Here is a 27,985-nt window from a genome sequence, read left to right as displayed (position 1 = left end):
AGTCCAATGACAGACATGTTGAGTTTAAAGGTAAATTAAGGCAAATGGTGTCTGAATGGATTCTTTAAAACTGGCCTGTAGGCTGCAGAGAGATGGGGGGGTCAAGGCACGTCTGTATTTGAAGCCCTGCAACGAATGGTTCAGCTTTCCTTGTTTTCTAACACACAATGAAAGAAAATGAGGTAGAAACACATTATTAGTCGGAAGGGAATTAAAAGTTTACTGATATTAAAAGAAAAAAAAACTGTTCTATAATGACATTTTAGCATAGGCTAATCAAAACTGAAATGTATATTAAGCATGAAAACTACAAATTTATTTCAATACACAAAAACACACCTTGTCATCCAAATTGGCATTTATAAAGAAAGAACATGTGGGCACACATTTCATTTTAGTGATGAAGGTCTGATGTTAGAAAGAGCTTGGTCCTATATTTGACAGATTTTTATCTATTTTCTACATCCATCCTCCTTAGTCCAATTAGGACACATGGATCACACACTTTCTTCTGTGTTTTATTTGGGGTACTTTAGGACATGCAAAGTTTGGGCCCTTTAATCCAATATTTAAATCAGGACTATAAACTGTTTCCTGATGAATATGTTCTTGTCTAATCATCATTCTGTTGTTGATGGACATAAACCATTGTAAATAGAAAATGATCCCAATCAGAGCTAATAGAACTGAAACAAAATCATGTTCCTATTAAAAACTAAAAGAAATTAGTAGAATGTTAATTAAAAGAAGCGTCAAAATCTAAAATCCCAGTTGAAGTAATCTCTGACAGTACCTGTTAGTGTAAAAACATATTTATTTGGTATTTTCTAGTAAAACAAATCCAAAATATGACAAACCGAACTGTGAACGGCAAGTCAGAACTGACATACTGCTACCTTTCACAGGTGGGGCAGGTAATCGTCTTCTCTGCTGTTTTGATGAGTCCAGAGTCACAAACTGCAAAAAGATGCAAGTAACAGATATTTACTTTATGATATAATTTGGCATTGTGCTCTCCTAGTCCTCTGCACTGTGTTGGGTACTATACCACATCTGGCTGCGTCTTGGTCTTAGTGAAGCGTGTCTGAGGGTCCACATTAAGGCCTGCACTCTTCAAAGCAGCAATTCTTGCAGAAATGTCACCGATCTACAGAAGATACAGAAACATGTCAAATGTCTAAGATGTCCACCAAACTGTTTTTTTCCATCTTTATCTGCATCACGTGAAGATCAGCTCCTCAGTCAGCCTGAACTTCTTTGATCTTTTTTCGCCCAGCATGTGACTCGGTGTTCTGATCTCTATATATCAGCAGAGTTTGGGGCCAACACCATGTTGAACTCCAGCTCACTTGCAGCTCAGACTGATGAACCTTGGCAGCTGCTGCCGCCACCTGCTCCTCCAGGAAGGACAGCTCCATGTCGGATGTTGAGCTGCAGATTCCTCTGGCACACTCCTCCAGGTCACTCAGCTCCACCTCCAGGCTGTACACAGAACCAGCTGCCATGTACACCTACAGGAGAAAAAAAAAAAGTAGTAAATAAATTGATTAACATTTAAAACAAGATTTTGTTTAGAAAAAAACAAGATTTTACTTTCTTATTCACTTTAGCCTTTATTTATTTATTATTATTCTACAATTTATGGTTAATATTTTGCCAGTGAAGTTAATTTCGGCTCCACCTTTAAGTTATGATTTAGAGACTCATTCATTCATTCATTCATTTTCCGAACCGCTTATTCCAATTCAGGGTCGCGGGGAAGCTGGAGCCTATCCCAGCCGGCTTTGGGCGACAGGCAGGGTACACCCTGGACAGCTCGCCAGTCCATCGCAGGATTTAGAGACTCATTATAGTAAGATCAGCTGTGTTCGCTACTACACAACAAGTGGAAGCAAGTAGTGCTAGTTCCAGTAAAGCGTGTGCAAATATAAACAGAACTGACATTTTCCTCCAGTTTGCAGAACTGCTGGTCCAGCTTTTTGGGGTCCATGTCGGGAGGCAGTGAGATGGAGGAGATTCTGACATCATCTTCTCCCTCCACTCCCTGCAGTAGATCCTCTGTGGCGTTCAGGACTTTCAACACCTCAGTGGTGATGTTGCGCAGAGACACTGCTGAGTATCTCTGCAGTAAACAAACACACACAGCTTGTTTCTAACTCCTGACTCTTCACAAAAGTCTTTTAAATTCACAACATCGATTAAATTCTCTTAACGGGTTTGTCCATGCAGAATGCAGAAACTTTTTTTTTTTTTTTTCCAAAGTAGCGAACTATAAATCATACGGCAGGTTTCTGAACAAACTGGGATGCATTCACAAGTTAGATTAACCTTCATCACACTGCATAAAAGTTGACATTTTTTCCTTATAAAACTGCATTTCAACTACAACATAATTTAAAAAAAAAAAAAAAAAAGCAGAAGGCTAACATTATTGAACAAAACCCAAATAAATGGTCAAAACTGTTACGAAAAAAAAAAAGAAAAAAAAAGTTATTCAATTCAACAAAAGCATTACATTACTAAGGTGATGGGGGAAACAAGTGAAGTTGTCTAAAATGTTTTTTTTTTTCCATATTCAAAGTTTTTTAAAAAGCTGTGACTTCAGTTTAACTGGAGAGTTTGAGGTTAAAACATGCTGCTTCAAACAAAACCGTACATCTAAAAGGGTTAAAGATAACAAGTCTCTCACCTGCTGCAGCAGAGATGAGATTAAATCTATAGTTTGGTAAAGCTCCACGTCTCTAGCCTACAGTTCACACAGCACATACACAGGAAAAAGTGTAAAGAAGAGGTTAGTTAGGTGTGAAAATAAGTGTGTGGAGGGAGTGTTTAGCAGAGTTGTGACAAAGTGAGCTCACTGCAGGCTTCGGTGGTATTTGACAGGATGGCTTCATTTCAAATTAGGCGCCATTAATGCAGCAAAATGAGGCATAAATTCAAAAGGTTTGAGATTTTTTTTCCATCAACAGATCATTATGAACCCTGTTAATGCAGGAAATAAAGCATTTGCATTGTAGAAGCTATAAACTTTTCTAGCAGAAATGAGAGTTGTTGTCTTATAAAGCCTCCAGCTGCAGTGTAGAAGAGACTCACTTTCTCTGCAGAAGACTGTTAGTGCGAAACAAGTTTCAGAAACTGGCTTTTGAAGCTCCATCGCAGCCGGAGTACTTACGTTCTGAATCTGCTCGGGTGACAGAAAACCCTCCCGAGGAGTCGAAGTGCCGCTCTGCTCTATGCCATCAGCATTTTCTTCTTTTCTTTTCTCATGTTTGTCATCCACACCTGTGCTTTGACACCCTGCAGTCTCTCCCTGCATCTCCACAGCTTCTCCCTCCGCCATCACGCCTCCTCTTCCGTCCAGTTTCTCATTAAACAGTTCAGTTTCTCTGCACGTCAGCTGGGTTTCATTTGTCTTGGGGGTCTCTCTGATCCCCATTTCTGGACAGTTTTCCTCCTGCACATTTTCATTACTATCAGTCATGTCTCTACTCTCCTGTTTGCCACAAGTTTCTCCTTCATTTTCCTCATGTAGAACGTCTTGTGTGTCCTCTGAAGCATCTGTGATCTGTGCATCTGCTGTCGTCCTGCTTTCTCCTCTTTGACTATTGTTCTTCATCTGTCTGTTTCTTCCACTATTTGTTCCAGCTGCGTCCTTCATCGTCTCCACCTGCATGTCCTCCAGAGTCATCATCAACATGCTGCTGATGATTCTGTCAAACTCTGTGTTGTCTTCTTCTTCGCTGTCTGCTGCCGTTCCCCATCTCCTCGGAATCTCTGAGCTTTCTTTCACAAACTTTGCTTCTCTTTCATGTGGCCCGCTCGCCCTCGGCTCATTTTGTTCTTCTTTATTCTCATGCAAGACTCTTATTTCCTCTGTTCCCTTTGCCTCCACCTTTGTTTTTAACCGAGTCTCTCGTCTTTTCTCCGGCTCTTCTCCTTTCTCAGCTTTTGATGTTTCTACTTGCTCGTTTGCCGTTTTTAAATCTTCTGCCATTTTCTTGTCTAAAAACTCCTTTATGACAGCTTCATGATGTTCGACATGCACGCCTGTTCCTTGACTCTCCAGAACATTCTCACTTCCTTCTTCATCATCATTTCTTGCCTCAGTTTCTACCTTTAAGTCAAACATCTTCATGTCTATGTCTTCCATAGATTCTGCTCCCTCCAACATCTTCGCTTTTAAATTGCCGATTTTGTCTTTGTTTGCCTCATTCTCTTCAATCTTGTCCAACTCGTCCTCAGTGGAAGAAAACTGGGAAGCGCTAACCAGACTGGCTAAATCCCGGAGCCGAGATTTCTCTGGCTGAAGCTCCCACAAGATCTCCTCATCAGCTACCTCCTCTCCATCGTCTCTGCCCACTCTGTCCAACTCGTCCTCTGTGGATGAAAACTGGGCGGCACTGACTTGATTGACTAATCTGCACACTTTCACAGCCAGGTCCTCATCTTTCCCATCCTCCTCTTCCTCTCCAAATCTGTCCAGTTCATCCTCAGTGGATGAGAACTGTCTGACTTCTTTTTCCAGTTGACAAAGTCTATAAGTGAGCGGTTCTGTCTTTTCTTCCTGCTCTTCATTGTCCTCCTCCATATCCTCATCTTTGTCCAATTCTCCTTCACTTTGTCCCAATCTGTCCAGCTCGTCTTCAGTAGAGGAAAAGTACGTGAGGCTGGACTGTGCGACAAGCCTGTACAATCTGTACCTCATCTCTTCATCGTCTCTTTCCGTCTCTTCCTCGTCCTTTGTTCTTCCTCCTTCCCAATCAATATCCATCTTAAACCGCCTCTCATCTTCATCATCTCTGTTCCTGCTTCCTTGTCTCTTTTCCTCCTCCTCTCCATCATCACCACCACCTCCCCCTTTACCACGTTCTCCTCCTTGCATCCAGGAGTCAGGAGCGTTGCCTGTGAGCTGATGCAGCCTTAAAGTGAGCTCTTCATTAATCCTATTGGCTCCATCTCCAGTGATGTCACCGTGAGGGTCAACATGTTCTGGGGTCGTGCCTCCAGACGTCAGGGTGTCAGGGGTCATAGATTCAGATGGATGTGGACAGCGGTCTTTTTGGTTCAAATCCTGAAAATGAAATGAATTGCACAGATAAAGAGAAATTTAATTATTTTTATGATGCAGGTATGTTTAATTGTTTGTGTTTCTTTGATCATGTGTAGTACGTAATCCCCTCATAAGTGTCTCAGTTTTCTGCATTGTTGGGTAGATTTCACTTTAATCTAAAGCATCCAGTCCTGCAGCGAATCCTACCTTTCAGTGTTCTTAAGAGAAGTGTTGATTCTTTGTGATTCGTGATATAAAAGGCTACAACATTTATCTAAGAAGTAGATTCAATCACTGCACCTTACAGTTATTCTAACATGAAATTATCTTCTTTTGTTTGTTTGGTCTGTAAAACCAGTTGTTTCCAGATGCCAGTTAAGCCTCCTGTCGCCTGGCTGAAACTCAAAGATCTCTAAATGTATGGACACAAAAAAAAAACTCCACCTTTTAAACAATTTATGCAGAGAACATTTGCCATTTGTTCTCTCATTTAACCACAATCACCACATGGTTAGAGCCAACCACAGTTTGTGGTTAAAAGTGACTTCCTTCTTACCGACACAGGGGATGAAGATTCGGGCTCTTTTTCACTCTTCTTCTTCCTCCTCTTCCGTGACTTCCTCGCTTTTTCCACATCTGCTTTGGCTGCTATGTTGACCTCTTCTTCTCCATCTCCCTTCAGGTTGAAGTTCACATCAATGATGCTGGTCCTGCGTGACGATGAAGGTTTCCTTATTTCTGCGGGCACCTTCCGCTTTAGAAGAGCCAGTATATGTTTGTTAGGTTTCCAGTTCGCCTCAGTGTCTGGGTTTTCTCTGCTCCCTTGTTGGCCCATGTGAGGCGACGGGCTGTCACCAAATTCATGCAGATTGAAGTTAGAGTCCGTCATCTTTCTGTGGATCTCCTGCAGAACAGCTCCCCAGGAGCCGTCAGGCTCTGGTTTGGTTTCGTTATCAGATCCCAGACCTTCGTAGGCAGAAACCACTCCGGACTCCCTCTCCAAGGCACTGTAGACCAAGCTCTTCCTTTTAGTGAGGAGGCTGGGGCGAGACAGCTGGGCGCTCTGCAGGGCGATCCAGTTCCCGTCCGGGCTCTTCAGCACTGAGGACACACCTCCGCAACAGAGCATGCATGCATGCATGCACACACACACACACACACACACACACACACACACACACACACACACACACACACCAACATAGGTATCACGCAGACAAACAGAAGCCATGTGCCAAACAGAGACACGCAGCAACATAAACAGATACATTTTAGCTGAGAGGTGTCACCACAGCACGTTTAAGCCTCTTTAATAAGAATCTTAGTATGACTTTAATTACTGTTAATAATCTTTTAGACAACCCTGTTTCTAAGATTAGTTTGTTTGTCCCTAAACAAACTTCCTTTTCTCTTCGTAGTGACAGTTATCTCAGTTTACCCCGCATTAGTTTCCCGTCTCCTTTCACGAGCGTCTTTATTCTGCATGACAGCAATTAAACATGGTGCTGGAAACATCCCTAAGATGTTTTGGTACATGCTGACAGGACGTCACACAGCAGCTGCAGAGCTTAAATTATGCAAATTTCCACTTCTGTCATGATCAAAAGCAGCTTAGTTGGGGCCATTGGAGTACACTGTTCAAGAAACCAGGCTGTCATTTAAATATGGATGTAAATGATCAGCAATAACATTTAGAGTGGCCTTGGAGTTTTACTTGGTGGTCAATGGATCCTGAGAGGGTCAAAGTTCACCAGAGGATTATCCAGAACACCCTAATGCCCTGAAAGATACATCCAATCCTGCGAACATTGCAGAGGCAAATGTCATGTTTGTAACAGATGAGACTAGAAAACCCAAAACTTTGAGCTGCTTTATTCTTACCCTTGAAATCTTAAGAAACTCCACTAAAATCTGAGAAGAATATTACCAGAGTTGTCCAGTCGATCTACGCTCTTCCAAGCAGTTAAAGCCGACCCGGCACCCTCCTTCTTCAAGGCCAGGGGAGACTCTTGTGTCAGAGCAGGTGGGTCATCATCATCATCATCATCATCCAGCAGGGTGAAGGCAGAATGTGATCTCTGTGGACAGACATGCAACTTTTAATAGATTTCTACATGACATTGGTTATGTGATCATAACAGATTTACATTTGTAAGTGGCACTGCAGCAGTTTAAAATGCCGCAAATTTTCTAAACATCTATTCACAACAGAGAACCTGGAGTTAAGGCTCCTTCAAAAGTTCACAACATGAATATCAGTTATTAAAAGACATACTCTGGTGTATTTTGGAGGCTTATTCGACAAGTTACAACAGTGTTTATAGGCTTTATTTATTCATTTACTTTAAAGGTAGAGTATGTAAGATTTTCAATATTTTCAAAATAAATTAACTAAATAAATAACTACAATCATAATTAGATAGTATTTTAAACATGTAGGTTCCAGTCTGTCCATATTTGATGTGTTATTAAATTACAAGTTTAATTCATGACAAAGACCCTTGTTGAATGTTTTATGACCAGTAAAAAAAAAAATACTTTTTTTCCACCAGTAGGGGGAGTATAAGCCCATTTATTGCAGAGCGGCTCTGAGCTACAGCTCACAAGTGATTCCTGCCCTCATTGGAGCTGGCAAGGAGGAGGAGTGAGGGGTCAGTTTTGCTCATTACAGCCAACCTGTGGTCGTTTGTGGAGATAGCAGTTTTGTGGTTTTGCTCACGACCTGGTGTTTGCCACCTGGTGGTGGAAAGAATCGCCTTGAAATCTTACATACTCTGCCTTTAATCTCAGGCAATAAGATTGTGAACAGCTGTTGAACCAATCTTCAGTAGCAAAGGTGATGGTGTCGTGTTTTTACCCAGAGGTGTTGTTGGTGTTTCAGCATGCTGGAGGTTTGATCGCAGGCAGGTTCATGATGAAGATCAGTGTCATGGGACCAGTCGTGTTCATATTCTGCCTGCATTTTAGCCAAAGTCTTCCTCCTGCTAATGATCTTAAATGCACAGATATCAGAATTAGATCTATAGACCGCTCTGATTCCCCACAGAGCTACAAATAAAGCAGTCTGGTTTACCAAGGAGATGTGACTTCAAGCATTATTAATAAGATTCACACAGAGAATTTATCAACCTTAATATGTAAAATACACAATATGCACAGTTTAATTCTGCTTTTACTTTGTCCACAATAGTTTTGGCCAGTTCCTCAATGAGTTCTCCTCTGTGCTCCCGCAGATAGTGCGCTTCATTCCACTTATCCTGGAAAAGTAAGACAGCCATTCAACACCACACACATTGGTAAGCCGATTACCCCCCTAAATATACACTCTGAATATACCTATTATCTGTGCTGGATTCAGAAAGCTTTGGAATACTTGAACAGATTACTAAGAAGGAAATCTTTCCTGACACAAACATTTAGAGAAGAGCTGCAGAACCAGAGACAATCTTTGGGATTTAGATAATTAAATAAATCATCCATGTAGTTATTTTGGACTGCAGTATTTTAACTTTGCTATAGATTCCATTCACGAGTGGTACATAAAAAAAGTTCTGTTGTCGGATCTGCACCTTGTCTTTAAAATCTCTTGCATAAAACCACATTTTTTCTTATAACAGAAACTTGTGTTACTTAATGGTTTTTCATGCGAAGTTCAAAGTATAAGAACTGTTAAATGTTTCATGATGTTCCAGCTTCTTTTGGACCATAATCTTATATGAAGTTAAGATTCAATTGTTATTCTAACAAAGCACTGCTGTGTATTATAGTATTAAAAAGCCATTTTAAACTGCAGCATAATCCCGATGGTTTTCCATAATCTGATCCAAACTGACTGACAGAAAAAGCAGATACATCAGATTAGAGTATGGATTATATACCGCATCGAATGTGCACATGGCAATGCTAACAATAACTAACTATTATGACAATAACTGCTGCCATCTATAACACACATATGACAGAAACTATGACAAACCTGAGTGGAAGTGTCGAACTCAGCCTTGGAAATGGCCTCGTCTATGGCTTCCTCTGCCACCCGCATGGCCACACTGAGCGTCTCTGCCATGCTGTGCTCTAAATGCAAACAGTTATCTCTTGTTATTTGCTGTTAAACAGAATTAATATCAAAGCAGAAAACAGACCACAGGTTTTGTTGCATCAATGCAAAAAGTGCGGAATCCTCTTCAGCTTTCCATTCGCTCGTTCCGGTGTCCAGGTTTCTGCAGATGAAGCCATGAGCATCAGGTCTGTACAGCTTTTCATTCATGTTTACAGTCACTCGTCTTGTTAGTGCAGTGAACTGGTAAAGTAAGGAGAAGTGAAGGCAAAACAGGACAAAACAGGTCAGCACAGCTGTTTCAGATACTACGACAAGAATCTGAGCCCAAAAGCTTAGAGCCAACCGGCATCATAAGACTATCTCTCTGTTTCATCTGCATCAAAGCACCACGAGCCTGTCAGCTCGTAGGAAATGAGTCTCAGGATACATATGCGGATTACACAGAATCTCACGTTATCACGTGAAATGATTTTGTGTTGAGTACTTCAAGATACTGTTGCAAGAAAAGATCATCAAAAAGGCAAACATGGACAGACACCATGAAACTGACAGGTGTCTCCTAATACAAACATCACATTTTTGTTCATTTACTGATTTAACTCAAACTCACATAAAAAAAAAAAATAAATAAAAAAAAAGTTCTTTAACTTTCTAAATATTTCCTATCTTGTTATAACTTTCTATTCAGTACCCCCTGATTTCCACATGTGCAGCGAGATAAGCTAACGGCTGTCTGTCACATCTGGTGTGACGGCCCCACCACTGTTTTGTCTTTAACTGGTTGTCTGAGTGTTTGCAGGTGCCGTCTTTACCAGTGGCATAAGCCACACCTGGACCTGGTGTGCCACTGTTTCAGAGCTCCACCGTGCCTGAGCTCAGTGTGTCTTCCAGGCTTGTCCTGGTTGTGTTAATATGTTAAGTGTGGCACTTTGTTTTGCTTTGGTTTAGGTTGCTTTGTTGGTCTTGATTCGGTAAAGTCTCTATTTTTTATGTTTCCTTAATAAAGTTTATTTTTGTATCAACCACTTTTGTGCCTGCTTCCCTTCTTGGTTGCAGCCTTTGAGCTGGGCTGTAACACTGGGAACAAAAATTTTGTGACTGACATGTGATAGCTTAATGCATGTGCTGACATAATTGTATTTCTCTCTTCCCATCTAATCTTTAAATGGGTCCCGGTGTACTGCAAGAACTACTTACACAGCTAAATGAGCAGGGCTGTGACGATATGCTTTTGTCCCGATTCGATTCGATTAGATTCCGATTTTTTGGGTGCCGATTTGATTTAAATTGCAATTTTCAAAATTCTTCAATACTGATGATTTTTGTAGATTAAAAACAAAGATTTTTTTTGTAAAACTTCTTTTTGCAAGTAATTCTTCTTGATTTCATTCAGGAAAAAACAACACAGTTGCCAGATCATCATTCTGCTGCTATAATGCCCAAGAAGACAAGTAAAAAGATCAATAAAACCAATGAAAATAACAAAAAATTTTTAGTGGATTAATTCTATTTATTTGAAAAAAAAAAAAAAAGAAAAAAAAAAGATTTTTTAACAAAAAAAATCGATTTTAAAATTGTGAAGAAAAAAATCCAGATTTCTGATTTTTCAATTCAATTTTCCCACCCCTATAAATTAGCATGTTAAGCGCTCCTCTAACAGCAATTTCATCAGATTAAAAAAAAAAATTTAAAAAAAAAAAAAAAAAAACAGCTGGAAAGTCCAGCAACCAAAACTACAAGTAACTTCCAGTACAGGTATGTTCAGCTCTGGTCCTCGAGGGCCACAAACCTGCAGGTTTTCAATGTATCCCTGCTCCAACACACCTGACATTAGTCATTATGCAGAACTTCATAGGCTGTTGGATCCATGTAATGTCAGCCAGGTGTGTTGGAACAGGGATACATGGAAAACCTCTCAGGACAGCGGCCCTCGAGGGCCGACTTAAGACACCCCTGTACAAGATATTGACAGTCAGATGCCTGATTTGAAGCAGCTGTAAGCATGGACCCTACTGTAGTGGTCAGTTGGACTCACTGGGTCAAAGAGGACACTGACAATACCATGCTGATCGCTCCACATACAGTGAGGCAGTGTGATGGTGTGAAGCAGCTTCTCTCTCCCTGGACAAACAAGGCTTGTCATCATTAGAGGCAATTTCTATGCAAATAAATATTTAGGTGAGATTCTGCAACCAGTGGCAATCCCATTATCTCCCCAGTCTGGGACTGAACTCTATCCTCCAAGATAACAAAGCTCACCCCTCACAGACGGGGCTACGAGAGATTAATAAATCATGGAGACTATGGAGTAGGCTGCCAGAAGTCTGGAGTTTTACCCCACTAAACACTTGTGGGATCACCTTGCATATGCTGTTTGGTTGTACTGGTCATTTTGGCACAAACTGGCTGAGTTGTGACAAATGCTGGCTGAAGGATGGGATCCCATCGCTCAGCAATGTCCAACTAAGCTTGTGATCAGCCTGATGAGGAGATGCCAGGGTGTTGTGGTTTGTGTATGGCTCTTTTACACGCTACTTTAGTGTGTGTTTGTCAAATCAATAAACTGCCAATATGTGTTGTTTCATCAAACGACAATCAATCAAACAAGAGACGGTAGCAGAATAAGCTGTCTGGCAGAAGATTTTAAGTTATTCATGCGCACAAACCACCTATTTAACTACATTCTTTCCATGCATTTACAGACACGTCAAAATGAATGACAAATATGCAAAATAAGTAGACGTCATTTAAATCACAACAAAATATGCATGCACCTTCACTCTGTCGGTAGAAAGTAGAGTCACTCCCACAGATGCTCCCCTCATTGCAGATGCTCTCCTCGCAGGCGCTGCCCTCTGCGGACATACACAGACGTTGACATGCATGTGAAAAGACAGATACGAGACACAGGCAGGGATTTAAGTCTGCATCCTGAAACCAGATCAGGGTAAACCTTGAAATTAGATGGTGGATTAACAAAGGGAGCTTCATTCATTCATTTTTAGCATGCATGTACAGCCTAAAATATCAACACAATGATAGATGTTAATTTTATGAATGATACTATTAGATATTACTATTCCAATGAACTTTTTTTCCCTTTGTAACTGTGTCATAGTTGATTCAATTGTAGGTTTGATCAAATATAAACACAACACAATGTGGATGAATTACTTGTTTCTTTAATGTCCTCCATTCAGTTTGTGAGATTTGTTCCGTTGTTTTGTAGTAGCTATTATAAAACCATCCACCCATTAAAGAAAAATATTCAATAAAAAAAGACATAAACAAGGAAGTGGATTAGTTGGTAGTCTATCTTTTTTGTTGACATAGACAGCAGGTCAGCCTGTGATCACTGCACAGCAGAGTTCTCAGTCACACTGTGGAAATTCTCCACCTTTGAGCTTTTTTCACGTCATAATAATATTCCTGCAACAATGCGACCATTTGTGCTTATGTAAGTGCATTAAGCAGCCTCGTGTGTGGTATTACCAGGCGACCTGAGCAGTGTGCAGTGTTGTACAGTCCAGTACGCAGGGTCACCTCCTATCAATTTAAGAGTGAAAAGAGCACTTTACCTAAGTGGTGTTAACTGTGTCACTTCACCTTAATTCTAATTCACTTCGCTGCCGTGAAATGTAAAGAAATGCTAGAGGACAACAGTGTGTAATATTCTTAAACTGAGGATTTTTATTTGAATCTCAGGAATGAGCGGGATTTTGTTCGAGGTATTCCTCACAGATATAAGAACAGATGTCAGTGTAGTGACATTCAATAAATGTGGACACATTTTACCCCAGAGGAATGGAAAAGACTTCCTACTAAAACAGCAGCTGAAGGAGACTGTAACCCCAAAGGAACCAAATTATACTATCACAGCCCTGTTTAAAGAAGTCACTTAATCATTTTTCTCCTTCAGTGTGTAAAAGACTTCGCTCTTCCACTCAGAAGAAATAAGCTTTGGTCGTGCTGATGCTCAGGACACGGTTCTTGCCAACAAGGATGCAGGAATAGCAGAAGTGATGTGCATTATGTACATAGTGACTGTTTTATATTAACTGCTAAAGTGGGCATTTATTCCAGCTACTACAGCCATCTTCCTCCACAAGATGTTTGACGTGCGAACCCTTTTACTTCTGTACTGACTCAATCTAAGGATGTATACCGACATAGGGTAATGTCTACAATAAACAATTGCTCCACTTTTAACCTTTCGTCCTTTGATTAGTATTACCTCCCTTCTGAGAAATAGATATGTACAGGATTCCTCCTTATTAGCTTTACTCTTGAGAAAAGGATACATACAGTCGCTGAATCACTGGCTGAGTCTTTAGTGGAAACACGTCACTCATAACTCGTACAGAAGATTCACACAGTTTCCCGAAGTCAGCTCTACTCAGAGGGTGAAGAAGTACATGGAATCTAAAAATGCATATATCTTTCTAATAAATAAATACTTTAAAATGACTTCTTTTACTTACAATCAAATTCAGCCTCTTGATGGACAGTTCTACCAGATGTTCCAGTGCAAAGCAGACTAAGTTTCATAAAGCAATATACTTTAAAAACACCAAACAGGTTTTACTTTAAATATAATAATGAGAAGAACATAATCAAAATATAAATCCCTTCTCCAAAAAGATTCCTGCAGCCAACAACTTTTATCGGTTCATAAAAATAACTCTCAGCTTGGAATTCACTATGTCTGCAAAGACATTTCTAGTTTTACTTTCATGCATAGCTCATCATGCCGGCTCATCTTGTCACAGTCTCCCTCTTGTCTGATTAGTTTTGATTAACAACTAAGCCATAGAACATCTGCCATGTGTTGGTGGAAACACAAAAGGATTGTCCTTTTTTTGTAATGACGCTAACTTTAAACTTCAGTTGAAATTGGAAAGGCAAAAAATATTGAAAAATATAAAAATAAGAAACATTTATTTTCAAAGATAAAAGTAAGAAAAGTCTTTGAAGTAAAAAGTAGGTGAAAATGATGTCATCAAGTAAAATGCATGTATATGGAGATTTGTCTTGAGTACATTAAAGACTGTACTTAAGACTTTGCTGCCGTTCATGCAGCTCACACTGTTCTTATGCAAAGCACCATCAGCAAGACCCTCCACCAGTCCCACTATGTAGACCCTTTTTCAGTTCAATAAACGCAGCAGAGTTTTCACTACAAGTTAGTCATAAACAAATGATAATATATGATACAGTGTGTGTGTGTGAGTAACCAACAGAGGAGAAGGAGGGGGGGGTTTCTGATGTCAGCCTGCATCAGTCCTCCTCCCACAGGGACCACAGCTCTCCATCATCTGCAGCCAGTGACCTCTCTTCTATAAAATGCAAATAAATCTCTAAAAATCCTCTGTCATTTCAGTCAGATCAGATACCAGGGATTGATGGTCCGAAGATGCGCTGCAGCTTTGTGTCCGCCTGGATCGGCATGTTGGAACAGATGCTGCTGGCTGTACAGACCAACAAATACATTTTCATCCTGCCTGTGTTCAGCTGGGAGAAGTTCTGCCTGCAAAGGCCTCCCTGGAGGTCGATTGAATGTTGTCATTACATAAGAAAGCAAAGCCTGTTCACTTGCTGTCACTGGTAGAACGCAAAAAGGTTTAAGTTAAAACATGCTGGCATGGGATCCAGATTGTAAAGTTAAGGGGGAAAAAAACTGTGTCAAAAGAAAAGGAGACGTAAATCAAACTCTTACGTCTAAACTATAAGTGTGACAGCAGGGGGTTTGATCGTGTAGCTTGCTTAATTATTCACCTACATACAGCCACACTGACTCCCCGCTGAGTGAAGATATGGAGGACGCAAACAAACATGTTTATATTTGGAGTCTGGCCACAGTGACTGTAATCTGCTGCAGTTATGTAGAGCTGAATGCCAAGAGCTTAATCCTGTTTTCTCCTCTTCCTAACTTCCTGTATTCCACTGGTTTGAGATATCAAACAAATACAAAACAAGTTCAGGCTCATGTTGTTGAAAAGACACAGTATCATCCCTCCTTACAGTAATCTGTCCACTACATACTTGGTGTGTTCAGGCTTGGAGAAAAGTTCTGAAGTGATCACATGCAGGACTTTAGTACACCTTCAGGTGTTATGTTTGTTTTCATGCTCATTTTCCCAACATGTCACTTGTGAGAAATAAAACCCTGGTTGATAAGTTTGGAATTCAAACCCAGTTCAAGCTCAAACCCGTGACCTTATTGCTATGAGACAGCAGTGCTAACCACCATGGCATCGTGCAGTCTGTGTAGAAAGTGCAGAAAAAACACTGGATCGACTCCGGACTTAGGTGCCTTTTTACACTTAAAAGATTCAAGGTCAAAATAAAGTGGTTTAAACATGAAAAGGAAATTCCTGTGAAAATGATCAGGAACAAGAACTGGACTGAACAGGAGTGAAGAAACCGCTGAACAGAAGCCTGGCTCTTTGGGAAAAGAATTTTAAAAAGTTAGGGACGGTTCAAGACACAGGTCAGTATACTAAAGGTGTTTTACCAGTAAGCTCTGCAAGCGCGCTGTGCTCTGCTAGGTGTTTCCTGTAGAGGGTCTTCAGCACTTTGGCACTGCCAAACCTCTTGAAGCGTTTCTTCACGTTTGTGTAAAACCACTCCAGTGACTGTGTCTTCAACAACCTGAGAAACACATACAAGTTGGTAACATTCTTCTTATCTTAAACATGTAGAAGCAAAAAGTGTAAATGAACTTTTTTTTCTGAATTTCTACTAAACAGACAGCTTTGTTAGAGCATTTCTAACAGCGCTGCCCCTGCAGCTAAAGTTCATTCTGCTTCAAAGAGCTACAATCCATAGAAAACTTTGATTTCTGTTTTTCTAATAAAAAACCTCTGCTGCAAAAAAACACACTGGAAATCAACAGGTTTATTGATCATCAGGCACAGAAACAAGTAAAAAACTTACTATGTTCTCGCCTGGGTCAAAAACTCAGATTGACGGCAGAGTTCACAGATTCGTCTGCTGCTGTGATATGAAAGAACTATTCATGGTTGGTCTAATCAGTCCCGCGGGAATAAGACAGATCTAAAACTTTTGGGAGTAATGTGGTTATGAAGTCCAATCAATAATGTCCTGATATCTACTGATCAGAAAAAGCTACTCAAGCAAAGAGAGAGTAACGATGCATCAGATCTTTCTGATAAAAAAAAAAAAACGAAACTGAAAACGATGCGCTTGAACCGACACTTTAATGGATGCTTTAATGTCTCTAAATTTTAGGGGGAAAATATTCAAGCTTTTTCAAACATCTTTGTAGCGAATGAAATTTTTAGTCACACATAAAGTAAATATGCATGAGAATAGTTTATTTGTTTGGAAGTGACAAAGGTGCATTTGTTGTGTGTACTGTGTGTTCATGTATCATACCTACTTTCTTCATATTATATTATATTATATTATATTATATTATATTATATGTTTTAGTGCAGACAATGAAGACAGTGGGATAATGACTCACTCAGCTAATAACTGTACAGGCAATTTGCAGCAAGCATTTAAATCTACAAAAGAACTAAATGAGATGAAACAGACAAGCTGCCACTTATCAAAGCAATGCATTGTATGTCACTTCATACCCTCATGTTGCAGATGCACATATATCAGAGACAGAGGAGACATTATTCTTTACTGCATCTTGGCAATAAATCATCTCTCCAGCAGGAGAGTAAGACCTTAATAACCTCTGATGTCACCACTAGCCTCTCAAACATAACTTAGTCTCCTCCTGCATTACATGCACACACAGACACGCCACTGCACTCCCAGCTGCCGGCGCCACCACGCCGACCTTACCTGCTCTTCTGGCAGGCAGAGCAGAGCCAAGCTTTGTCCTGCTTGTTGTAGACCCGACAGGCCTTGCAGACGTTGTAGCTGCAGTCCCGGCACTGGCGCTTGGGGTTCAGCAGGAAGGTGAAGGGCGAGCAGCAGCGGATGCAGCAGCGCTGGTTGAAGCAAGCCTGCCGTGACAGCAAGAGGCAGCGACTGCCCTCCTCGTCCAGCTCCTGCTTCAGTTCACTGTGGGAGGGGGAGGAGGGAAGAGAGAGCGAGGATGGTTGGAAGCAGAGATGGAGAAACCAGGAATAAGTGTGTGTGTGTGTGTGAGTGTGTATGATTAGTGTTTAATCAGTTTACCAAAAAAAAATAAAAAGGAAGAGAAAGGGAGGATATGGTTTGTTTGTGGATAAAGTACCGATCATGGGTTTACTGTGTCAAATGGGGTGATTATCAAAATGAGGACACAGTGCACACACACACACACACACACACACACACTGATCCTCCACCTCCATCTGATGAAAATGGGGCAGAAAATTAAAGTGGTTTCATAAATTCAGTCATTTCATTTCATTATTTACCAAACATTATCACAGTGACAGCTTCCCCTTCAGGCAGGCGGCAGATGTGAAAGTGAGCATGAGCACTGGAGGCACGTCGCAGACACAAAATGTTTACATGTATCATCATCTGACTGAATATTTCAGCTGCACATTTATCATTTCACTTAAACGCTGCAAAGAAAGGTTAAACTGAAAAATGCCTCGGTGGGTTTCCTCATCAGCTGCAGCAGCGTTTCAGTATGAAAGGTCACGGATGGAAAAGGACCACTGATATCCATCACTGCCTGAGAAAATGACATGACAATACAAGGTCAATTACATAAGTGGATAGGCTGGAGCTTTGTCTGGCGTGCTGACGTCAATGACCTCACAATAGGTACATGTGAAAGTTGAACTCAATGCACAAAATATCAATAAAAGCAGTAACTTATTAGCTGTAAACATGTGATAAAGGATCATTTAACTTTACAAAGCTAAAAAGGTTCAAACTGAACTTCAAAGTTTATCCTTGGTGCTGGAAACAGCAACTGTTTACTCGCCAAAAGGACAACGATACTAAACATCTTTTGGAATGGAGGCTGTCCTACAGAAAACCCGAGGTCAGGAGTTGCTCATTCATGTGCGTACAATCACCGGCAATGTACATTTTAAAGCTATACAACCTCTAGTACTAATGTGAAAAAGTATATATGAAGTGTCTTGCTGAGACCACAACTAGATAAATTATTCTAGTACCTAAAAAAAAAAAAAAAAAAGTATGCTTCCTAAATTTAGCCAAATAGCTGCTGTCGATGTCAATTTAATCTTGATAGCACATTTTAAAAAAGAGTTGAACCAAAGTTTCACTGTAAATGAAATATTGTATAAAAGTCTCAAACTTAAGTCCCAAAATTGAAAGAGTCAGGTATAGTGGTACCAACTATTCAGTGTCTTTCCTGTTATTACAACTTAAAGTTTGTTTAATTCTTGTAGATCATCAGCAACTTTTTGTCAGGAAGATTTTGTTGAATTTTTTGCCACTACTTTGGTTGTGTTACTCGAAATGAAATGATTTTAGAAAGTATTTTACTTGAATAATTTTGAAATAGTGGAAGTGTGGAAATATTTATAACCCTTTCAGTTCATTAGTGGACAAATAAGTTCTCTCCCTAAAACTGCTAGAAAAACATCATAGTTTCATGTTTTGCTTTCTACTTTTCTCTTTTTTGTTTGTTTGTTTACTTAAAGTTCTTGATCAAGTTCTTTTTTGAACAAAAATAAATATGTAACCTTTTCAATAATTTCAACCTTTTATATGCCTGTTTAATTACATGTTGTCACCTTTTATATGAAAGTTTTTTCCCTGTATAAATGAATGATATGTGGACAAAGATTTTTTTCAATAATCAAAATAGAGGATTTGAATTATTTTTAGTCATTTTAATTTAAAAAAAAAAAATCCAGTTCTGTATTTGCATATTATGAATAAAAAAATGTCCTGTAAGGTCATTTAGATACTTGTGGCCTGCAGCAATGCTAATTTAGAGGACGTCGCTAAGGGCTGGATTTTACATTTTCAAGTACAATATGAAGCCATGCATGTCTGTGTTTCCATGCTGCACAGAAGCTGCTGTCTGCTTCTTCTATGGTGGAATTAAAGGATTGTTGTTTTTCCACACCATCTGTTATTCTCCCAACTATTTGCAGTTGAGAGAAGCTAATCTGCTAAAACTGGCTAAAACAGAGGAATAAAAGCTCTATGTGAATTGCATTAAATGACATCATTGCATTCAATCAGTGTTCAGGATAATTAATTTGTTTCCAGTTGCCTGGCACAGTCAACTGTTTTCATAGCTAGTGTATCGCAGCAAATTAATGCTGAAAGGTTATAAAAAAAATCTCTTTTTTTACCCCTTTTTAAGGTCAGCATCCATGCTGATAAATACATATATATGGAAGAACACAGACACAGCAACACACAGCTCAAACTCCACCTCAAGCAGAAAGAAGATGATGCAATAATAAATTAGGGAAACATGATGGGTGACTGCAGACGGGGACAGACTGATGAAAGTCGCACTGGAGGGGAAGTGTCAAAAAAAGTCACGACAGCAGGAGCACCAACACTGACTGAATCATTTATAAGCTATTACAGCTGGAGAATGATTAAGCCTGACAATATGGGGTCACAGGCGGAAAGAGGAAGCATCTGCAGCTAACATGGCTGGCTTTCTAATAAGTTTCAGCATTTACAGTTTTTCACATTTGAAACAATGCACTTAAAATGTTGCTCAAAAGTAGCTTTGAATGTATTACTTCTGGTTTGTTTTTTTTCTTAAAGTTCCTTCACTGTTGTGAAGAAGAGAGGAGGGAAAAGTCGAATCCTATTTGAGCTCAGGAATAGCAACATCTTCAAGTTACACTTGTTACCATCAAACTATAAAAATTTAAAGACATCTGACACACAGAGCTGCAGCATCACATCCATTACTGAAGCTCAACACACAATATAAATAACTCTCAGACACAACACTGCCATACACACTCAGACCGAGACGGTCAGATGTTGCAGTCAGACAGTGAAGAAACAAGCAGAAAAAACACTAAAAGGCAAAAACAGCTCTAAACTGCAGGGAAGCTCAACTGGAAAGTTGTAAATATGATTATAACACTTCTCATTTGAAGAGAAAATCAGATCATCGGTGAATGTTTTCATGATTTATCTTGATGCATCACAGCATGAAGAAGCTTCAGTAAGAAAAGGGAAACAACCACCAAAAACTCTTCCAAACCAGCTTATCATGGTGAAAAGCGGGTTAATATTAATACAACCAAAAACTTATTTATTAACCTTTCCTTAGTATTAAGATATAAAGAACAGCATAACTTATACAATTCTTAACTCACATCATGATGAGACACGCTGAGAAAATATCCCTGCTGTGTTGCTTTTAAACAGAAGGGGGCATCTTGGAGACCTTTGAAGCACATATGTCCCTGTTGGTAGTTCTCACAGAGGGTAGGTTAGTTTGGGAAATGTGTTGGTTAGATGTTCATATTTAGCCAGACATCCACACATTACTTTTATCCCCTAAAAGGTTTCTTTTTATCTCCTACTGTAACAAGGAATTACTTTAAAAGGTTTTGTCCACTAAAGCAGGTTTAATTGTTTCTTCAGGCTGAAATCTTGTTCTATATACAGTCTTAGTAATTTAGATGGATAGGAAAGATTAATACATAAAATATCTCAAACAAAACTGTGTACTAGTCAATCTTAACATGCTTACATTAATAATTAGAATATGAATGTTTTTTTATTTGGGTTTCACATTGTTTTCACTTATATTTGCAGAGGATTCAGCATACATACTAGGTCTCAACATGTTTTTTTCTTTGTTTTTGTTTGTTTATTTATTTGTTTGAGGATCTTTCTAGCTGCTGCATGGCAGCTTTCCCCTTAATGTGACTAGAAGTGCTTTGTTACTCACCTGATAGTATGTATAATTTGTGAAGTGCATCTAGTATTTAGTGTTCGAATACCATACTGTTCAACAGCATTGTGAAATTAATCCTCTGAACTAACTCAATTCATGACATAATCTTAGTAAATACACAGTGAAAAGTGCCGGCGCCAATGTGTTAATCTCACATAGTAATTCCTTTCCAAATGTCTGTAAACCCAAATTTCTCCCGTCTGCCACCATCTATCACTCTGGAATTCAGACTTTCAGCTTTTATCTTGAGGGGAGATTAAAAAAACGGATGTGAGAAACAACTTCAGAGAGAGATGAAGGAGAAAAATAAAAAGTCCACGTCACAAACAGGATAAATCGGTCTGAAATGGCGACTGGGAGGCAACTTTGTGTTAACATGTACGTCGAAAAAAAGGGCTTGAGCTTTTCAAATTTTCTTGTAAAAAATATTAAAATTATATTGTAGGAATTATTCTAAAATAGTAACTCATCTTAACAAGTGGAAAAACTAGAGAGCATGTATTAAACTATTTGCACAACTGGCGTCATCTCATACAGCAGCTGGGAAATAACTACAAGATAGCTACGCAGCAAACTCCCATGAAGCCTTTGCTGGAAAACAATAAAGTTTTACCATTAAAAAAAAAAATACAAAGACAAGTGATGACATGTACTAATCAAAGTTTTTTACAAAAACTCAGTGGTTAATACAGATTTAAATTACATTTCATAGATGTATTTCACCTGCGATGGACTGGCGAGCTGTCCAGGGTGTACCCTGCTGGGAGAGGCTCCAGCTTCCCCGCGACCGTTCATTGGATTAAGCGATTAGGACGATGAATGAATGAAATGCATGAATGAATAGTGTATTTCATGTACCTTTTTAAAAAAAGAGCTGTTGTTTAATAGAAGCCTAAAAATAGCTGCTCCTCAAGAAAATGCACAATGTCTATTGTAGTTCATTTAAACAAAATTAAATAGATAGAGCCATGAATGACTAAAATATTAATGAGAAATCGGACAAATATCCCCTGAACTCATCCCAACAAATCTAGTGTGGATTGTTTAAGAAAAATAAGAAAAGAAGAAAGGAAGGAAAATGTTGGATATAAGAAATAACAGTCTTACAGCAACAAATTACACCCATTAGGTTTATCTTTTATCTGACTGGTACTTTTCACTGGGCTTCTTCATCACTGAAAGTGCTTTAATATGCTTAAGCAGAGGAGTCCAAAGAGCCATATGTTCTGCAAAAGACTGGCATGGAAATTATATAAGCATGTTATTCTGAAATATCAATCATGTTGTTATACTGGAGAACAGCAGTCTGCCATGTTTTGGTGACCAGGGAAGCAGTTGGGAGAGGTTAAGTGCCTTTCTAAAGGGCTCACAGTGATTTACTTGAGTTGGCACAACAGGGATTTGAGTCCAGGTTCCAGACCCAAACCCGCCTCTGTAACAAATAGGCTACATTCCCCCTATGAAAGTCGGCCTGCTGGAAATGGCTCAACTGGCAAATCATTTGCTGCTTTTGTACTTTTCAGGCTTAAACCTGCACCACAGATTTCATTCAGACCCTCCTAATTCCTGCCTTATTGTGTCTTTGTATGTTTTCATATTGTGTTTTGGCTCCGGTGGCAGCATTACTGTACGTTATGAGGAAGCTGGTCTGAGTGCAGCAGGAAGGTGCTTCACTTCCTCCAGTATATCCAGAACTTACATCAGAAGCAGGAAATCTCCACCAAGGCTTAAGCATTCCTTCAATGCAAACTGAGCTACAGAACAAAAAGGCACAGTAAGACTCCTGCAGTTTGTATTGACAAACTGTATATTTATCAAATTTGTTCACTGTACAATGTTTTTGTTGCTTTCATTTCTAATAAAGATGCTCATCAGTAAGTTGTGGTGAAAGAGAAGCTTATGAGCCCCTGCATAGGGGAATTTTGATCACTTTTAAAACTAAAGATATAAAATTAGTACAATATATCATCTTTACATTTGCCCATGAATGCAGCATTCACTGTAAGAGAAAGCTTTTCGCTCTCTTTTCAGATCTGTTCTGGACTCAACTTTGGTTCAATCTCTAAACCAGTGATTCCCAACCTGGAGTCCCCAAGGGGTCCATGCAGAGCGAGGGTGGTCCATGAGGCTTTGAACATTCAGAGTCATTGTGATTCATTTCCACACATTGTCCCTTTTTTAAGAAATAAAAGTAAGGCCACAGTATATATTGTTAATTTAACTTTGGCCGGACAGGACCCAGCCAGAATACATTACTTATGGTGAGAATCTCACTTTTAAAAACATAAAACCAAGCATGATTCCAGCATGGGGTCCATGGCTTTTTAAAAAGTGCATGAAGGGGGTCTTCAAGGAAAATAGGTTGGGAACCACTGCTCTAGATCAGTGTTTTTTTCAACCTTTTTTTAAACCAAGGTACACTTTGAAACACTGAAAAGAATCACAAGGTATACCACAAACTAAAAATAAATTTTTATAAAGCCTATATTAATAATATAAAGTCCATCTCGTCAAAGTGTCTTGAAACGAAATCAGATGAACACAATAAAAAGGTATTTAATGAACTTTCACCGGTTTGTTCACCTGTTTAGATGAACACAGAGCTGCACAGTGGTTGAAAATCACTGCTCGACGACACTATCATGACACCTTCTGTAAAATCTTTCTTCGCTTTGCTATTATTTTTATTGATAAAAAAAAACAAAACTTTTTTTGACATTTGTTTGTAGCCTGGGGGGAGATTTGAACAGGGGTGCAGAGTTTCCCTGTGTATGTGTGGATTCTTTGTGGGTACATCAACTTCCACCCACCATCCAAAGACATGCATGTTAGGTTAACTGGTCCCTCCCTAGCAGTGAGTGAGCGTAAAAGGTAGTTTATCTCTCCCTGTTGGCCCTCCACTGAACTGGTGACCTGTGCAGGTGTACTCTGCCTCTTGCCTGCTATTTGCTGGGATAGGCTCCAGCTTTCCTGTGACCCTGAATTTGACTAAGCAGTACAGAAAACGAATGAATGTTTGTAAACCAGAAAATGAAGACCTTAATTGTAAACGGTTACAGAGGCTGTAACGAGCAAATGTAAAGAGATACAATAACAATATAAGAAGCTAAATTAAAATAAATCATTAAATGTGATCCAACTAAGGTTTTCAAACCAACACACTCATCTTGGAGGTCAAAAATCACCTGAGTCGCTCCTCTTCCTTCTTGCGCAGCCTCATGTCTCTCTGCACCACCTGCAGCACATGTGCCGCCTCGTTGTCCGACAGTCCCGTAAGGTCCAGCTTCCGACCCATCTTCAGCACCCCTCCAGCTGGCACTTGGTCCACTTAGTCACTGAACTGTGTACATCTAAATAAAACAACAAACAATCCTGATGTTAAGTTAAAAACCAACAATAAACAATCATACTTGCATAGCTTCAACTATATAACACTAATCCAACACATTCTAAAAGGAGTTGCTTCTCAACATTTATCTAACAGTACACTCATAGTACTGAAGAAAAGGGAAATTAAACCAGTGATATTCAACCTTTTGAGCTTGTGCTATTACAAGTTAATGGGGTTTTTTTTTTCCAAATAGATGAAAATTAGAAACCTCTCAAATATCACATCTATCAATTTACAAAAAAGAAAAATAAAGCTAGATGGACGACTGAATGAATTCAAACATGAATCTGTGAAATACTTCTTTTACCACATTACAGTACTCATCTTACTACATCAGATATACTTTAAGAACCTGTGAAAGGACTGACATTTAAAATAAATAAAAAATAATAAAAATTTAAAAAAAACACACAAAAAAAACACTGGATTTAATCAAAAGCTTATAAAGACCACAAACTGTTTCAAACATACCATTGAGTTCAGACTGCAGATTAAAATACTACAAATCTGGTGTCATATAAATACAAAGTTCCTTGCAATCTTTCAAATAGTTTTAAATGCCAGACTTTCAAAAGTTTCTGATACCTTCAGAAACTTTGAAATGCTGTTGACTCCAGCTTCTTATTTTAAACATATCTGCAGGTTATCGGTAGTTTTAATAATGTCAACAATATGAGTCCATTTGCAGCCACTGTAATACAAAACAGACAATACAATCTGTGATGAGCTCATGCTGGAATAGGTTTAGTTAAATATTCTAAATTAAAGTGAAAAAAATAATTTAACCCCTTCTTTATGTAGCTTATCATTAACCACATTTGCTAAGTCTTTGCACTATAAAGCTGAATAAATGTTAGGACAATGTGCAGCATGATGATCTTCTCTCTGATCACAGATCTGCTAAGAAACTGACAGATTTCACAAACCTTTTTTTTTAGTAGCCATTAAACATACCAGTAGTACAATCCGTTTAAAAAGCAGCTGATGTCATGCAGCATGAAAATGACGCATTAACAAACATCTATATTTGGATTTTTCTGCATTAGCATTCCACAGAAGGAAAAAAAATCCCAGACTGGTAAGAAACTTTTAATGAAAAACCTTTAATGGCTTCGTCTGCAGACTACCCAGCTAAAGGTTGCAATCAAAACATTTAATACGCTGTGATAATATTTGCAACCTAAAAAAAAACTAGATGAATGACTAAACAACAACAAACTTACCTGTGTTTGTCTGATGTGTGTGTAGTTCTGCTGGGTTGCACACCTTCAGAGCTGCGTCACGGAGAAACGACCTAATCCTACCTCGAGTTTTCTGTGAACCGACGATCAACACACACCTTCAGTTTAAACACATGAAAAATGCAACTTGTCATGGGAAGTGAGGGGAAAGTGTCGCTGCTGCAGCTCCAATCATTGTGGGGCTTTATGTCTGAGAGAAAATCGGGAATTATCTGGATTAAAAGTCCACTTTCCGAGTGTTTCCGTCTGGCTAAAATTACATGGATGTGATGAAAGACCGAGTAGGCTACTTTATACCACTTAACGAGAGGGGGGGGAAAGGTAAACAAACAAATAAAAAAGGGCATACATGTGGAAAATAAAGCTGATATCTTTTATTTAAAAATTAAAGGGCAATTAATTATTCTTCAAGGAAGCAGGTGTGCAACTTTACTTCTAATGCCGCTGTAGTTTGTCACTTAAGTATGTGGAATGCATGTTATTTTGGACTCAAAGTTTACTTTCACAAAAACGAAATAAGGTGAAGTCAGAACTAGGATTAAACAAACGTGGTCATTTCCAGCAAGATATCGCGATAATAAAGGTGGGTGACTGAGGACACCTATAGGACAAAAGGAGAACTACAAATCCGCCTCATTTTTCAAGCACATAATTAATGATTTATTTTGAAAATAAACACCAAATCAGAGTAAACAGTATTAAACACAAATGAGTAATAAAACTAAATCTGTCATAAAATTTGTTAATAATAAAACATTCTCCAGCTAACAACATTTACTGTTGTATTAAAGAAAAATAAAACATTCAAAAAATACTTTCAACATCTTGACGCCATAATGCTGCTGCTGCCCTACAATAACATCCACCACCCAGTTATAATAATTTGAGGAAAATATTCCAGGTTTTTGTTTCGTTTATAAAGACAAATATATTTGACAGAAGATCACAGTGTGGTTAAAAAGTATTTGACCCCTTGAGTTCTGCACATGAGTTCTGCAGCAGTACAAAGACCCAAAAGACACCAGCAACTCCACCCCCGGATGGCTTCAATAAAACAAAATTAAGGTTTTGGAGTAGCCAAGTCAAAGTTCAGTCTTGAATTCAATTAAAATCCTGAAATGTGACCTTGAACAGGCAGTTCATGCTCAAAAATCATCCAGTGTAGGTGAGTTAAAACAGTTCTGTGGAAAAGAGTCTGCAAAAGTTCCACCGCAGTCATGTGAAAGAGTTATTGCCGTTATTGTAGACGGTTGGTTGCAGTTATTGCTGCAGGTGGCACAACCAGTTTTTAGCTTCAAATACGTAGGGTCATGAACGTCTGGAGAGTTTTTTTCCCCCTTAACAAATAAAATCCCTATTTAAAAATGGCATTTTTAAAAAATGGCAACAATGCTAACACACATGCAAATTAACATAAACCCACCAATACAAATAAAATAGTAAATTCATTGAATTTGACATACATACATAAGAATTTGAATTAGAAAAAGAAGTAAAATACATACATTTTAGCTCACAAAATATTTCAAACCCTAAAACAGAAAGCCTTTCTGGAATTGGCCTATAATGACTGACCAGCTGTTTCTCTTTTACATCTTTGAAAAATGAAGAAACATGTTGGACATATATAAGAAGCATATAGATTATCTTAAAGTATCATTTCCTTTCACACATATGTTTTATCTAAATTACATACCAGAACTGGTTTTCTGCTACACCACTGTAATAGATAGTAAGATATTTATACATATTAGATATTCTTACAGCGTTCAAGTGTTTTTCACATTAGGTAAAACTGTCATTAATGGAAAAAACATGATCCATTACAATTAGTGTTCAGAGGATGAATTCAGTTTTTGTAAGCTCACAGGACAAACAATGCTCACTTTGCAGGGAAATCTTTTGGTGATGACCATGCAGATGGAAGACCTCCATTGTCTTCATTCTTCATGTTTGTTGATTATATTCCGAGGTCTCTTAACGCTCTACAGAAAACACAAATTCACTATGGTTAGCTGATCAAAAGTTATCTGGAGTGTACAGTTAAATATGAGTAGTATGTTAATATGTTTATGTAATCCTTTTTAGTAAAACTAAGTATTGTGGAGCCATAAAAAGTTTACAGTTATTTTTTTATTTTGTATATTATTAAATGTTACATTACCTTAGGCAAGGAGTCAATGACTCTGTTCCTGTAAAGATCATTTTGATTGCTGTAGCCCTTTTTGTCGATCCATTCTTTGATGGTATCGTGATCTTGTTGAGACATGACACCTTTATGTTGAAGGTTGTAGAACCAGTTGTCAACCATCTTTTTGCTGTGTTCATGAAAACTCTTATCAAACACACCAAGCTTGAATTCCTGGTCACTGTCATTGGAAAAACGCTTAGAACCCTTGTG

General features: G+C 38.8%; 1 protein-coding gene across 1 annotated transcript; it reads right to left on the bottom strand.

The window, feature by feature from the left end:
• Window positions 1–24: 24 nt before the first annotated feature.
• myripa (myosin VIIA and Rab interacting protein a) lies at window positions 25–24,247 on the bottom strand (the record flags this gene model as incomplete). The annotated part of the gene is made up of 15 exons (XM_079243777.1): window positions 25–157; window positions 897–957; window positions 1,049–1,147; window positions 1,350–1,511; window positions 1,943–2,122; window positions 3,173–5,071; window positions 5,607–6,151; window positions 6,978–7,128; window positions 7,908–8,042; window positions 8,227–8,307; window positions 9,027–9,124; window positions 11,885–11,965; window positions 15,625–15,761; window positions 16,935–17,156; window positions 24,138–24,247. 15 exons carry the CDS (start codon window positions 24,245–24,247, stop codon window positions 141–143), a joined length of 3,978 nt encoding a protein of 1,325 aa, XP_079099903.1. The 3' UTR covers window positions 25–140.
• Window positions 24,248–27,985: the final 3,738 nt, after the last annotated feature.

This window comes from Telmatherina bonti, assembly GCF_933228915.1.
Source record: "Telmatherina bonti genome assembly, chromosome: 7".
NCBI lineage: Eukaryota > Metazoa > Chordata > Actinopteri > Atheriniformes > Telmatherinidae > Telmatherina > Telmatherina bonti.
This window is presented reverse-complemented; position numbering and strand designations above follow the sequence as displayed.